Source organism: Myotis nattereri, assembly GCF_964212035.1.
Source record: "Myotis nattereri genome assembly, chromosome: 16".
In the NCBI taxonomy this organism is placed as follows: domain Eukaryota; kingdom Metazoa; phylum Chordata; class Mammalia; order Chiroptera; family Vespertilionidae; genus Myotis; species Myotis nattereri.
In genome coordinates, this window is record NC_138091.1 from 36,318,292 (window position 1) to 36,332,234 (window position 13,943).

At 37.0% G+C, this 13,943-nt stretch overlaps 1 protein-coding gene and 1 pseudogene across 3 annotated transcripts in view; one reads left to right on the top strand and one right to left on the bottom strand.

Moving 5' to 3' along the window:
• NSF (N-ethylmaleimide sensitive factor, vesicle fusing ATPase) overlaps positions 1 to 13,943 on the bottom strand; it is a 126,222-nt gene that overhangs the window by 95,777 nt on the left and 16,502 nt on the right. For both annotated transcript variants that reach the window (XM_081109411.1, XM_081109410.1), the window contains exons 4-8: positions 12,732 to 12,771; positions 11,466 to 11,632; positions 7,984 to 8,091; positions 6,281 to 6,356; positions 3,851 to 4,006 (exon numbers count right to left, since the gene is read on the bottom strand). In XM_081109411.1, the coding sequence (XP_080965537.1) occupies positions 3,851 to 4,006; positions 6,281 to 6,356; positions 7,984 to 8,091; positions 11,466 to 11,632; positions 12,732 to 12,771 (547 nt within the window). The remainder of the gene's footprint in view (positions 1 to 3,850; positions 4,007 to 6,280; positions 6,357 to 7,983; positions 8,092 to 11,465; positions 11,633 to 12,731; positions 12,772 to 13,943) is intronic.
• Positions 7,093 to 7,578, top strand: LOC308532139 (transcription factor BTF3-like; annotated as a pseudogene). Its single transcript has one exon. The product of its transcript is annotated as a transcription factor BTF3-like (transcript).

Below are 13,943 nucleotides of genomic sequence, written 5' to 3' on the forward strand. Positions count from 1 at the left end.
TCCCAAATCCCCTTTCCTTGGGTACTTGTGAACCTAGTCCTAAAATTACATTAAGGGATGCTGATTCTTTAACAATTATTCCACTGTTCTTTGAACAGGATTTGTACGTGTGTTTTTTTCCTCTGTGACATTTACAGTTTAGAGGTAATTGCCAGGGGTGCTGAAAAATGAAGTTTCTTTGCAAAACCTCTTTGCCAACAAAAGAGCTACAATGAGAACTGAGGAAATCAATCGTTTATCCTGAGCACTCTCCAAAACTGCATGCAAAGGACCAAATGTGGCAAACGTGTATGTTCAACTGACATCTAAGTATTCTCAAGGACGGCAGTCAGCTGTTAAGTTTATTCACCTGTACTTCCAGATACTGGTTCTTGATGCCCATATTTCTACCCTGGCACTCAAAAGGTGTTTCTATTATCCCACAAAGTAGGACTTCAGGTCATTTGTAACTAAACATCCATCATTAAAGGGGCCGGAGGATATTCTGACCAAATAGTTATTTGGTATTCACTAAATGCAAGGTATAAAACTAGTTTTCTTTGTGAATGCTTTTATATACTTCCAAGGAAGAACTGCCCTACAGGGGTTTGGGTGAGTCCAACTGCTACAGACAAGGAAAATGTACATAGTAACACTGATGAAAACAACAACAAGAAAAACAAAACTGATATTCCCCCTATGTAATCCCTTTTCCTATTTCTACACATGGCCTTTCTTCCTCTGTCTGTAGGACGGTATGTGACTTCCTTTCCCATTTAAGGCTTTCCTGAATTAGAATTCTATAAAAATATTATAACAAAAACAGCAAGGTATATATTACATAATTTAAAATACTTCAAGAGAGAAACTAAAAGATTGGAAACTAACATAACAGTAGGTTTGCAGCTGCTCGTATGAAAAATAATACAACAATTAATAAATAATAATGCAAGAATAAACTCTGTTTTGCATACTCATAACTATAAACCTACTTTGCCCATCCTGTATAGGACACTTATTTCATGTATATTACCTCATCTGATTCCCAATTTTGTTCATAACTGTGTGCCTCTCTCTCGTTAGTCCTTTTGTCTTCCTACATCTCATCAGCAACATTCTGCATGTATCTAACTATAGTTTCAATTTTAAAAGAAACATGAAGTTTTACAAGCAAAAAAGAAAGAACTATATTACCTAGAAGCATAATTATTAGTATCATAAACATGACACAATAGAATTCTAAATTTATCACTTTTTGAGCTTCAAACTTTGATGTACAAGCAAAAAGATCCATTTAGTTAAGATTCCTGTTTGCAAAGTAGACATAACTCTAGACTTCATGGTAAAGATAATGATTTGGTCTCAAGCCAAAAGTAAAAAAGTTCTCTGCTTAAATCAAAACAAAACAGCCCCATAATTATTCTTTTCTAATCTCTCTTTTTTTTTTCATTTGAATTGATTTAACTAATCATTCCCAGTGTCCAACTGGATCCTACAACCATACAGGTTTATCTATTTAGTTAACCAAGAGTAAGCAAAATTATCAACCAATTTTGTTTCTACCTGGCAGGGTAAAAGAACACAAGGTATATATAAGAAGGACTTATATAGCATTATTTTATATTCTATCTAAAAGTAGCAATTTGTATTTTTTATATATCTTTACCACTGCCTAATGAGAACTTTATAATCACACTGTTCTTGGAGTGCAATAAGTCCTCAAAATTAAAAGTAAAAAAGAAGCCTCTATTGGAAAATAGGGAATGACACATGCATTGCCAGAGAATTAGTTCACAGCCATTTTAACATTAAAATAAGTAGCTTTAGAACACTGAGAATCTTTATTCAGAATAAAGACAATGTCTTTCAATCCAGCTCGAAAGCCAAGGTAGCTTTGTATTTACTCTCTTTTAAATCAAATTTATAGCACATGCTTCTTGATGGGAAAAAGCCATGAAAAAATATATCACTTACAAAAACAAACAAACAAAAAACACGACAGAACTCTTTTTTGTCTAATTAACTTAGTGTAAAAATATTAGAAAAATAAGTACATAAAAAGAGTTCTGGGTAGTAGCACTCACAAACAAAATTCAAACCAATGGTCCTTAGTCAAAAGGCATGTTAATAAAAATAAAAGCATACTATTATAATTTTAATCATTTTCAATATGGGTTGCAGAAACACAGACTAAAGTCACTCAGAATGCTGTCGCTGTTCTGGTTTAATTTCAAATTCTTTGACAGCTGGCAAAATCACAAATCAACCAATATGAGTTTTACTCCTTTATGAACTTCCTAACTCAGACAGAGGCCCTAATGAGCAGGGTTTAGACAATGCACAAATACAAAACTAGTGTCTGAATAGCTGAATCCTCCACAATGTCCAATAGTGAGAAAATATTCATAATATAGTTTAAAAGCATGGCTTTACAGAAGCAGTTTTTCTTCTGCTTGTTGGCTGGATAGTATAATGCTCAAAGAAACAGAATCATTAGACTTTCTATATTAGAGCTCGCTCTTAAAATCCAGAAAAAATATTCTACAAGAATAAATTACAACATTTGAAATCCTTTTATCTCTGCCTATACTTACAATATACTTAATATTTTCATATCTTGATCAAAAAAGCCTTATGGATTTATTATGCCTCAAAATATACATTGCCAAGACAGTGAACTATCATGCTTTTTACTATTTTCCAAATTAAAATTGTTTTTTTATGGACTTGGCCTTTGTATCTTTCAGATAAAAAAGTATGTTATTGCCATTTCAAGGTGTATAAAACTCAGGTGATGAGGTTCTCTGTCATTTTCTCTTAATCCAATTCCAAATTCGACCTTTACCCAGTGAACAGGTGTGTGCTATGCCTGTAATTTATCAGAGTGAGCGACCAGGCAGAAAAGCTACCAACAATAGGAGGTTAATAGAACCAAGCCCTTAGTGCCTAGAAAGCAGTTCTTATCCCCACCATTATGAATATACTTTTATCTCCCAGTAGCAATTGAAAGATAAAGAATGATGGGGGTGAGAGGAGTAATATATTCGTATTCCTTCAGGGGTTTTTTGGATACTGTTTTTATAGTAATAGTCTGCCAGAAGCTGTTATGTTATAAATTCCTTTCTGAGATATTCTGTGGCTCACATTCCAATCCAACCTATAATATGGATATGAAAACAGTCATGACAGCATTTCCACTAGGGCAAATAACGCCACTTCACACAGATAAGTTAAATAAACCTTCAAGGTGAAAGTGATAAATGAATAGTGCATTTTTTGTATGTAATATGGAAATGCCTATGTATACCTTGCATTTGTCTTATTGGATCAAACTTAACAAACTTAAAAACATACCAAGTATCCATTTACTAGGTATGAAGATGTACTAATTAAGTAATGCAATAGCACACTACAAAGCAGCAGCAGCTAATATTAGAAAATGCCCACAGTCTAATAGATAATAATTATCCAGCAGGCAAGATCTGACCCATAGTGTATCTTTAGAGTTGGGTGAAATTTTTAAATATTCCCTAATTAAACATTAAAATAACTAAATAAAATGATATGTCTAAATATATACAGTAGAAAAACAGACCTGAATAAGTAAATAAATAAATTAATTAATTTAAAAATGGAGCAAAACCACAAATATTTCTATAATTTCTCCATACATTTAAAATGTAATTTTAAACTTCTAACTTGTCAAAGATTTTTTTTTTAGGGAAAAAAAAATTTTTAGAAGAAGTTAAAAGAGAAAAATACTTTGGAAGGTCTGAAGAATAATTTTAAAACATTACTGAAAAGAGACTTCATGACATTTATTTTTAAAAAACAATATAAGGTTTTATCAAGTTCTCCTTTTTAAACTCACCCATCTGTTCCACAATCTCTGGAGGAAACACTCGGGAAGCAAATGCTCGTCGAAAAATATCTGAAAATTCTTTGTCCAGACCTCCTATTCCCATTTTTTCAAAGTTCCAGTCAGGATTGATGATAGACTGGCGATTTTCCTTGGTTTTAGCTTTGCCTATGTTAAACAAAGATAATCAAATGTGAAACAAGAACTTCATCAGTAAGTGTAAAAAGACAGACAGAGCTCATGGGGCATCCTCAATGAACAAAGAGAGGCTACCCTTGTACAAAGATAAACAACATGCTCTTAGCTGCTTTTCTAAGAAGAATGAGTTTTGCTATGTTAACTATTTTGTCTGGTCCCCCTTTAGGGTCAGTAAAAAAACTTTCAAAATGACTAGCTAAACTCATGCTGTAGTCCATTTGTAATCAATCCATGGAATCCTAACCAAGTTAACTAATTTGGTTGATTAGAAGAAACACCATGTGCATATCTGATGAAGACAACACCAGCTGCCAGAAATGTAACTGAAATCTAGCGGTCCCTCAAGGCTCCTATGGCAAGTGTATTTAAAAATACATGTATTTATCTAGATTAAATTTATAATTGAGTATATGAACCCGTCAGCCTGAGAAAATGCACTAAGTTTGGTGTCTTATTTGCTTTTCTTCACTTGTACATCAAAGTCTAAAATCATCCTAATGTCTTTAATGATTTCAAAATTGGTGTTTTCAAATTCTTTCAGACACAAATTATTTCACTTAAATGTCATAGTGCCACCTAAAGTAACTCCAGAGAACCACATTAACTATCACAAATACAAAGAATAAAAGTGCCTTGGAATACACTACTATAAATAAAAAAATTAATGTTATAGGTTTTATTAAATTAGGGTAGAAAAGGTTGCGTTAGAAAAAATTTATCTTAAATGGTAGTTTTATGGTTAGAGTTTTGTGGACTTAACATTTCCTTTACAAAGCTACAGAAAATGTTTTTCTTACACTCTACTGTCCTCTTGTGGCCAAACTTACTGTATGCTAAATCACCACAATTTTATTTTCCACAGGGAAAAACCCATCACACCTTCACAAAAATTACTTAGAAATACTCACACTGTATGAAAGTCACACAATTCCTCTGAGATAAAAAAAAAAAAAAAAGTGTACAAAACATAAAATACACTGTAGAAATATATTTGATCAGTAACAGGAGATTTTGAGTCCAGCCAGCGTGGCTCAACCAGGAGGTCACTGTTTGACTCCCCGTCAGGACACATGCCCGAGTTGCGGGCTCAATACCGGGTAAGGGGCATGTAGGAGGCAGCTGGTCAATGATACTCTCTTATCATTGATGTTTCTCTCTCTCTCTCCCTCTCCCTTCCTTTCTGAAATAAATAAAATATATTTTTAAAATAAAAAAATAACAGATTTTGATATATCCCACACCCATAATATGACACAGTTATTAAAATTAATGTTGAAAGGTGTATTTATTAAGATGGTTGAAATACATTAATCAGAAAGAATAAATTATAAAACAGTATGAAAACAGAATCAAATTAAAAAATTTTAAAAGTGTGAGTTGTGTTTGAGTGTTTATTCATATTTTATAAAATATTTTACTTTATAATTAAGAAAAACAATAAGAGGGAATAATAATTTATGAATTAAAAAAGGCTATACATTCCAAGAAAATTAAATAACCTTGGATATGATAGTATGCAACCAAAGAAAATTCTCTACTTTCTATTGGAGTAAACATCAACTTAGTTATTAAATTAATAAAAAATAATAACTGCTGTAAAGTTAATGGCATTATTATTCTGGTGGGTTCCTCTTCGTAAAGCTCAATCTGCTTTTAAAAGTCGGGCTAATATAAAAGCATAGGACTACACAATGAATCTGTTGGCAAGACTTCCTTTACCTGCACATTCATCATTTAACTCCATCACTAACAAAAGTGACACTAGTATTGCATTTAACATACAACCAGGTGAGGGACGGTCTACAAAATAATTGACCAGTTCTCAAGGTCATACAAGACCATGAAAGTCTGAGGAACTGTCAGAGACTGGAGAAGATTATGGAGACTAAACAACTAAATGCAATGTGGGTCCTGAATTAGATCCTGAAAGAGAAAAAGGACATAACAAAAAACTGGCGAAGTCTCTATTTAGTTAGCAGCAATGTAACCATGATAATTTAGCTTTGGTAACCGTACTATGGTTATTTAACATGTAACATCAGAGGGTGCTAGTAAAGGGTATACAGAAACTCTAAACTACTTTTGCAAATCTTCTGTAAGCCTAAACTTACATTAGCTCATTGTGATTTTGTGAAAGGCTTTCTCAAGGGCGATGCCCCTATTCTCTTTGCCACTTGAAAATCACTGTAGTTGAATCACATATAACAGAGTTATTCAGAATCTTCTAAAAACTGTAAGTCTTACCAATAAGATTGAGTGATGAATTTTCTGCTTTTTCAAATGCAACTTGACTATTTCCAAGAACCAGCCCTAGTTCAATCTGTACAGAAAGACAATAATTAGTAGTCCAATAGCAGACTTCTGGACTTCTTAAAGCAAAGTCAAAAACAAAGAGGACATGATGTCTCTCTGAGCAGAGCAAATCTTCAAACTATCATTTAAGTTACATTTACTTTTGCATAACTACCTTACAATTATTCCAGTTTTCTCTATTTCAATGCATATATCTTTTCATAATACCTGTCTTATTATTATTTATTATACATATTATCAATACATATTATTCAACCAGGATTACAAATTTCAAATTACTAGTAGGTTTGCAAATAAGTGTATTTTATGCCATCTATATATATAAAAACCTAAGCAACCGTTATGACTGGTCGACCGTAATGACCGGTCACTATGATGTGCACTGACCACCAGGGAGCAGATGCTCAATGTAGGAGATGTCCCTGGTGGTCAGTGCACTCCCACAGCCAATGTCCTGCAGCCAGCCAACCTCTGGCGGTCCCTCCCCCCAGCTGGCCGGCCAACCTCCCGTGGGGAGGGATGACTAGGCGACAAGGCCCTGATTAGCCCCGATCTCTGGCCAGGCCAAGGGATCCCACCTGTGCACGAATTCATGCACGGGGCCTCTAGTATTTTAATAATAATACTTGCTGAGCTGCCATCTTGCGTCCCTGCGTGTGTGTGCTTATTCTCAGCTGGTCTGCCCTAGACCCCCTGAGCGTCAGCCCTAGTCCCCCACGCAGCCCCATTTCCTCTCCAACAAGATGAAAGAAACTATCATGAACCAAGAGAAACTCGCCAAACTGCAGGCACAAGTGCACATTGGTGGGAAAGGAACTGCTCGTAGAAAGAAGAAGGTGGTTCACAGAACAGCTACAGCAGATGATAAAAAACTTCAGTCTCCCTAAAGAAGTTAGGGGTAAATAATATCTCTGGTATTAAAGAGGTAAATATGTTTACAAACCAAGGGACAGTGATCCACTTTAATAACCCTAAAGTTCAGGCATCTCTGGCAGCGAACACTTTCACCATTACAGGCCATGCTGAGACAAAGCAGCTGACAGAAATGCTATTAGCATCTTAAACCGGCTCGGTGCAGACAGTCTGACTAGTTTAAGGAGACTGGCTGAAGCTCTGCCCAAACAATCTGTGGATGGAAACACGCCATTGCTACTGCAGAGGATGATGATGATGAAGTTCCAGATCTTGGGGAGAATTTTGATGAGGCTTCCAAGAATGAAGCAAACTGAATTGAGTCAACTTCTGAAGAAGATAAACTTGAAGAAGTTTCTGGGAGCTATTATTTTATATTATGACTGCTTTTTCAAATTTTGTTTATGGATCTGATAAAATCTAGATCTCTAATATTTTTTAGCCCAATGCCCTGGACATTGCAGCTCTTTTCAGTTTTTGCTTATACATAAATCATTCTTTGCAGCTAATTAAGCTGAAGAAGCTTGGGAATAAAGTTTGAAACAGGTTAATAAAAAAGAATAATAATGCTTGCTATAAAAGCAATTTTTTCTCCCCACTATCATAAAAGAGTGCATAATATGAAAGAAATCACTGAGCAAGAGAGTGGGTAGGAAAATTCTATTTATCTGCACAATTCACAGCATAGAGATTATCAAATAAAAATTATAAATAAAACATACCTTTTGTCTTTTACCTGTCCCCTGCTCTCCCTTCAGGATGCTGGGATCCATGGCTTCAATATCCTTTACTACTAAGCTAAAAAGCTTTTCATTGAAGCTAAATACAAGCTATGTAGAAAAGAGGAAAGGGCAGAAAAATTACTTTATGATACAATGACTTCACTCTTATATCATCAGCAATGTTCTCTAAATGCAGAAAAGCAGCTTTGTCCTATGTATTCCTCTTATATCTGCTCCATGGACAAACTGCCGACTAGCCAATGAGAGGAAAAGGGAACTAATATTTATTATTTGCTGTGTACCTAACAATCACCACAGGAGGTTATGTAATTAATATTCACAAACTCTTTTGGAAACAGAAATTATTCCTCAGTTTTAACTAGTGAGGAAGCTGAGAGCCAGAGATGGGCTGAGCAATGTGACCCAGAGTCACAGTAAATGACAGTGCCATGAGTCAGCCTGGGTCTGAGACTGATATCCATGCTTTTCTAAAACCAATACCAAATGCCTGCCACACGAGTACAGAGACAGCGTCTGATGCATCCATTTGCCAAGTATGTACTGAGTGCCTTTCACATGCTAAGCCCTCTTCACATGCTGGGGTAGAACAATAAACATAACAGGCAAAGTTGACTGTCAATCCTGCTACTATCATTTACTTTGAAAGGGAATAAATACTAACAACAGTGATTTGGGGTAAGATATTTATTTCTTCTCTGTATTATGGAGGATTTTATTTCATGAGTTTACAGACATCCACGTTATTAGGTTTAAATTATTACAAGTACTAAAGCATTTTCTATTAAACATTCTTCCAAGCATTTTCTATTAAAATACTAAAGCTAAAGGAGAAGGTAAAAACAATGAAGTTTAGCTCAGCCAGTGTGGCTCAATGGTTGAGCATCGGCCTAGGAACCAGGAAGTCATGGTTTGATTCCCAGTCAGGGCACATGCCTGGGTTGCAGGCTTGATCCCCAATAGAGGTTATGCAGGAGACAGCGGATCGATGATTCTCTCTCAACATTAACCTTTCTATCTCTCTCTCCCTCTCCCTTCCTCTCTAAAATCAATAAAAATATATTTTTAAAAAAAACCACAATAATGAAGTTTAGCAAGATGACTTGAGCTGAACTATCAGTCCAAAAGTATAGGAATCCAGAGGAATATGGTGTAGCCCCAAATGCAATGGATAGGTAGTCAACAAATTTTCAGCTAAAGGTCCTCTTGGAGAGCCTTCCTGGATCAAAGTAGCTCCATAGTGGCTCCCTAGTGCATCATCCAATTTACATCAAAGTACTTCAAGTTCATGGCATTTTTTTCTTATTTCCTGTCTTCCCCAAACTAGAAAGTAAGTTCTATGAGAGTGGGGATTATGTGTATTTTGTTCACTGCTGATCTGCAGTGCCTAAAATGGTGGTCGGAACATATCAGGTATTCAATATATATATTTGTTTAATTAACTGATCACTTGACTAATGGGTTCTTGTCTCAGTTATGCCCCTGGATGTATAGCCAGGGGTATGTAATTTACTTTCTCTGGACCTAAAATTCCTCATTTGCAAAATGAGGAGGTTAGATAAGATAAACTCTGAGGTTCAGACCAATTCTAGTATCCTTAAAAATAATAATAAATGTACTGTATCCTTTCCTGTCTATCATTAATTCAGTTTCTACTCACAAAGGTTTGATATTATAATGTATGGGCTATCAAATTCTTAGTCTTGTTCCAGATCTATGCCTTTGAAAAAGAGGATGAAAATAAATAACACTCTTTCCCTCCAACACTCTTTCCTTCTACCGCTTCTCCTGTTCCATATCTTACATACCTTCCATGTGAGAGACTGCAGGGGAGTCCAGGCTGGGTCATAGAGATCGGAACGCTATAAGCAAGGATTCTCAACTATTTTAGTCTCAGGATCCTTTATAAGAATAAAAATTTTTGCCCAGCCGGCATGGCTCAGCAGTTGAGCGTTGACCTATGAACCAGGAGGTCACAGTTCAATTCCCGGTCAGGGCATATGCAGGCGTTGTGGGCTCTATCCCCATTGTGGGGCGTGCATGAGGCAGCTGATCGGTGACTCTCTCTCATCATTGATGTTTCTATCTCTCCCTCTCTCTTCCTCTCTGAAATCAATAAAAATGTTAAAATAAAAACAAAGCTTTTGTTTATATAGGTTATATCTATTGATATTTACTATATTAGAAATTAGAACAAAAGAACTTAAATTTTATTTATTAATCTAAAATTAACTAATAAATCCATGATGTGTTAACAAAAATAACATTTTTAGTTTATAAAATACTCTCTACTGTCCAAAATAAAAAACACACAAGTTGGAAGAGTGACAGTCACTTTTTCACAAATCTCTTTAATGGAAGACAGCTGGCCCCCATGACTGTTTTAGCAGCTGATGTGCTGCACTAGCACATATCTACAAAACTGCACCATTTGCTCATCCTATATAATAAAGAGCTAATATGCTAATTAGGCCGAACAGCAGAATGACTGTCCAGACAGAATAAGAGGAAAAAGACACATATGTCTTAGTATTAATATGAAAATAGCTGTTGACTTTGCAAACCCCCTGAAAGAGCCTCAGGGACCCTCAGGGGCCTTAGGACCACACTTTGAGGACCATGGCTATGGAACTATGATAGGAGGAAGGAATTAGGAATGGTTAGGAAAAGTCACAAAGAAGGGAACAAATGTAAGGGTAAAGGAGCAATAATTACTTATGTATTTACTAGAGGCCTGATGCATGAAATTCGTGCAAGAGGCTCGGCCCTCACAGCCCCGGCTGCCTCGACCCTCACAGCCCCAGCTTTGTCCAAAGGTCATCCGGATGGTCGTCCAGATGGTGCTTCTGCTGTTTGGTCTAATTAGCATATTAGCTCTTTATTATATAGGAAGTGTACAAACAAAGAGCAATTTATAAATTCACATATTTTTTAAGAGTACAATTTTAAAAGGACAGATTTCTTCCTAGGAAGTTAACGATATGATATTAAGTGAAGTCCAAACAAACAGCCATCATCAGCAATACCATTTTAAAAAAGAGAAAATCAGGGCTTCAGAGGTTCTATGAAAAACCTGAAAATATACATACATAATTTCCTTAAGATTCTCAAAGAGGTTCATAACCAAAAAAAAGTTAAGAACTACTTTTCTACAGAAATATATCATTAAAGAGAAAGGCACCCAAAGACTAAACAAATGCCCCCACAATAAGCAAAGAAGAAATCTGAGACATGTATGTTCCCAATTTACAAATGGAAAAGCTGCTGTAATTATACATTACATTGTAACCTAAGGTGTCTTTAGAATTTTTCTAAACATTTCCCTCACTTGTTACACTCATCTTAGATACACCTGTTCATATGCAAAGCTCCTCTCAGTTTTTTAAAAGTAGAAAAATTTTTGGACAACTGCAGGGATTAGAATGCCTATAAAGAGAAAGCAAGGAAAGAAAATTTCAAGCTACCTGTTGTCCCACTGAGAATGCCTGGTTGTTGAACTGTTGAATAAATTCTCCTGCCATCTTGTCGGTATCATAAGGATTGGAGTCGATGCTTTTTTTCTGCAGGAAATCAATCTCGATGGTCATTGTGCCAACACATTGTTTGGTCTTGTCAAACGTATATAAGGACACTAGGGTAAAAAAGGAAGCATTTTTAAAAATCACAGGGACACCAGATACTTGCTGTGTTCCAAGTAACTAAAAGTTTCGCCAAAATGAATCCTAACAGAACTTAAACAAAAGGGGGCTTTACAGCCCTAGCCGGTTTGGCTCAGTGGATAGAGCCCTGTGGGCTGAAGGGTCCCGGGTTCGATTTCGGTCAGGGGCACGTGCCCAGGTTGTGGGCTCGATCCCGGGTGGGGGCCGTGCAGGAGGCAGCCAATAGAAGAATCTCCCTCATCATTTATGTTTCTATCTCTCCCATGTAAAGAGAGAAGCTTTACATGACTTTCATTAAGAGACACAGGCACAGATTTTAAAACATAGTAATAATCACTAGAGATGTTCTTCCCCATCTGAATCAATTCCAACATACTGAACAACACTCTCCTTCTACTTTTATTCCTCTCTCACCCAACTCTTGTGGGGAAATCACAGCGCCCTGACACTTCCAAAAGGCCTCTGAATCTTCCTCAGAACAAGTTTCATAGATCTAACCAATAACCAATATATATAAAAAGCCAGAGACCATAATGCCATCATGAACATAATGACCTAATGACCGGTCGCTATGACGCCCACTGCGGCCAGCGAACCGGCCTGATCTAGGCCGGTTTGCCCCCAACTCCCTGATCAGGGCGGCCAGGCTCCAATCAATCGGTAGCAGTGGCGACTGGCGAGCAGGTGGAAGGCAGATCTCTTGGTCCCTCCCCCTCGCTGGCCCTCAGGCTTCGATTGATCAGGGGATGGCTAACAGGGAAACTGGGTTGAGTGGAGCAGTGGGGACTGGCGAGCAGACCTCTTGGTCCCTCCTTTCAGCCCTCAGGCTCCAATGGATTGGTGGTGGGGGCGGGGCGGAACTGGGGACTGGCAAACAGGCAGAACATGGCCCTGATCGCAAGCTAGGCCTAGGGACCCTAACCACGCACAATTTTGTGCGCTGGGCCTCTAGTAAGATTATAATGAATGTGCAATGACCTAACAACCAGTAACAGGAAATTGTACAGATCTCCAGAACTATGAGAAAATCATAAAGAAAATCTCCTTCAGGTAGCTAAAATATTTACCTACCTTCTATTTCTTGCCCAATAGAAAGTCCAGCCCATTTTCGCTGTAAAATAAAAGAGAAAAAAAAATAGACACTTAAAGTCAAATCAATCAAAATTAGATAAATGAGGAATTTCCCTGAATTTCAGGAACACATTCAAAGACCAAAACATCGTATACTCTTTTATGTTGAATTGTATCCCACAAACAGATATGTTGAAGTCTTCGTCCTGGAACCTGTGAATGTGACTGTATTTGAAAATAAGCTCTTTGCACATGGAATCAAGTTAAGATGAGGTTATATCAAATTAGAATGGGTTCTAAGCCAAGATGACTGTTGTCCTTATAAGAAGAGAAGACACACAGATACATGGGTAGAAAGTCATGAGGCGAAGGAGGCAGAGACTGAAGTGATACATCTACCAGTCAAAGGACAACAAGGATGGTGAGCAACACCAGCAGCTAAGCATGGAAGAGATTTTCCCGAGGGCCTTCAGAGTGTGGCATGCTGACACACTGATTTCAGACTTCCCGCCTCCAGAACCGTGAGAAGAAATTTCTGCTGTTGTCAGCCGCCCAGTTCTTGGTATAACTTGTGACAGCAGTCTAGGAAAATTATGCACATCCATCCCAAAACACACAAAGCTTGCCTTTTTACAGTAAAGCCGGCACCACTGAGTAGATGCTCATTTGCGTAGTATAACTCTCCTGAAGCTCTTTGTAGTATCAGATAGTTCAGGTTCTAAATGCACTGGGGTTAGTTACACTGTCTGTGACAGTATCACAGAAAGAAAAACATTCAGTTCATAAAAACCAAATTAAAACTGGTCAGACAATGTATACTGAAACCCAAGCAGGGATTCAAATCATTAGATGGCCACAGCTAGTCTCTGTGTACCAGCCAAAGGATTCTCAGGCATTTGCAGCCAGACTTCAGCTTCTCTCCAGGTCGAAAATGGTTACAATGGCAATAATGTATGGAGGCAGACCCAGACTGTGTTTAGGCAGGAATTCGGGACTGGCTTGGTATAGATTCAAAATTAGTAACCACTGATAACACTCCAAAGAACAGTGAGAAAAATAATTTTTGGCTGAAAATCAATAGTTTGTCTACTCATCTGAACATTGTGGGTTTTGTGGTGGATAGCTAAGAGGATGCTGAATTTTAAATGTGTACATTAAGTGCTCTCCCTTACATCATAGGTCACTCTCCCTCCTCTCTGCCCTTCACACCCC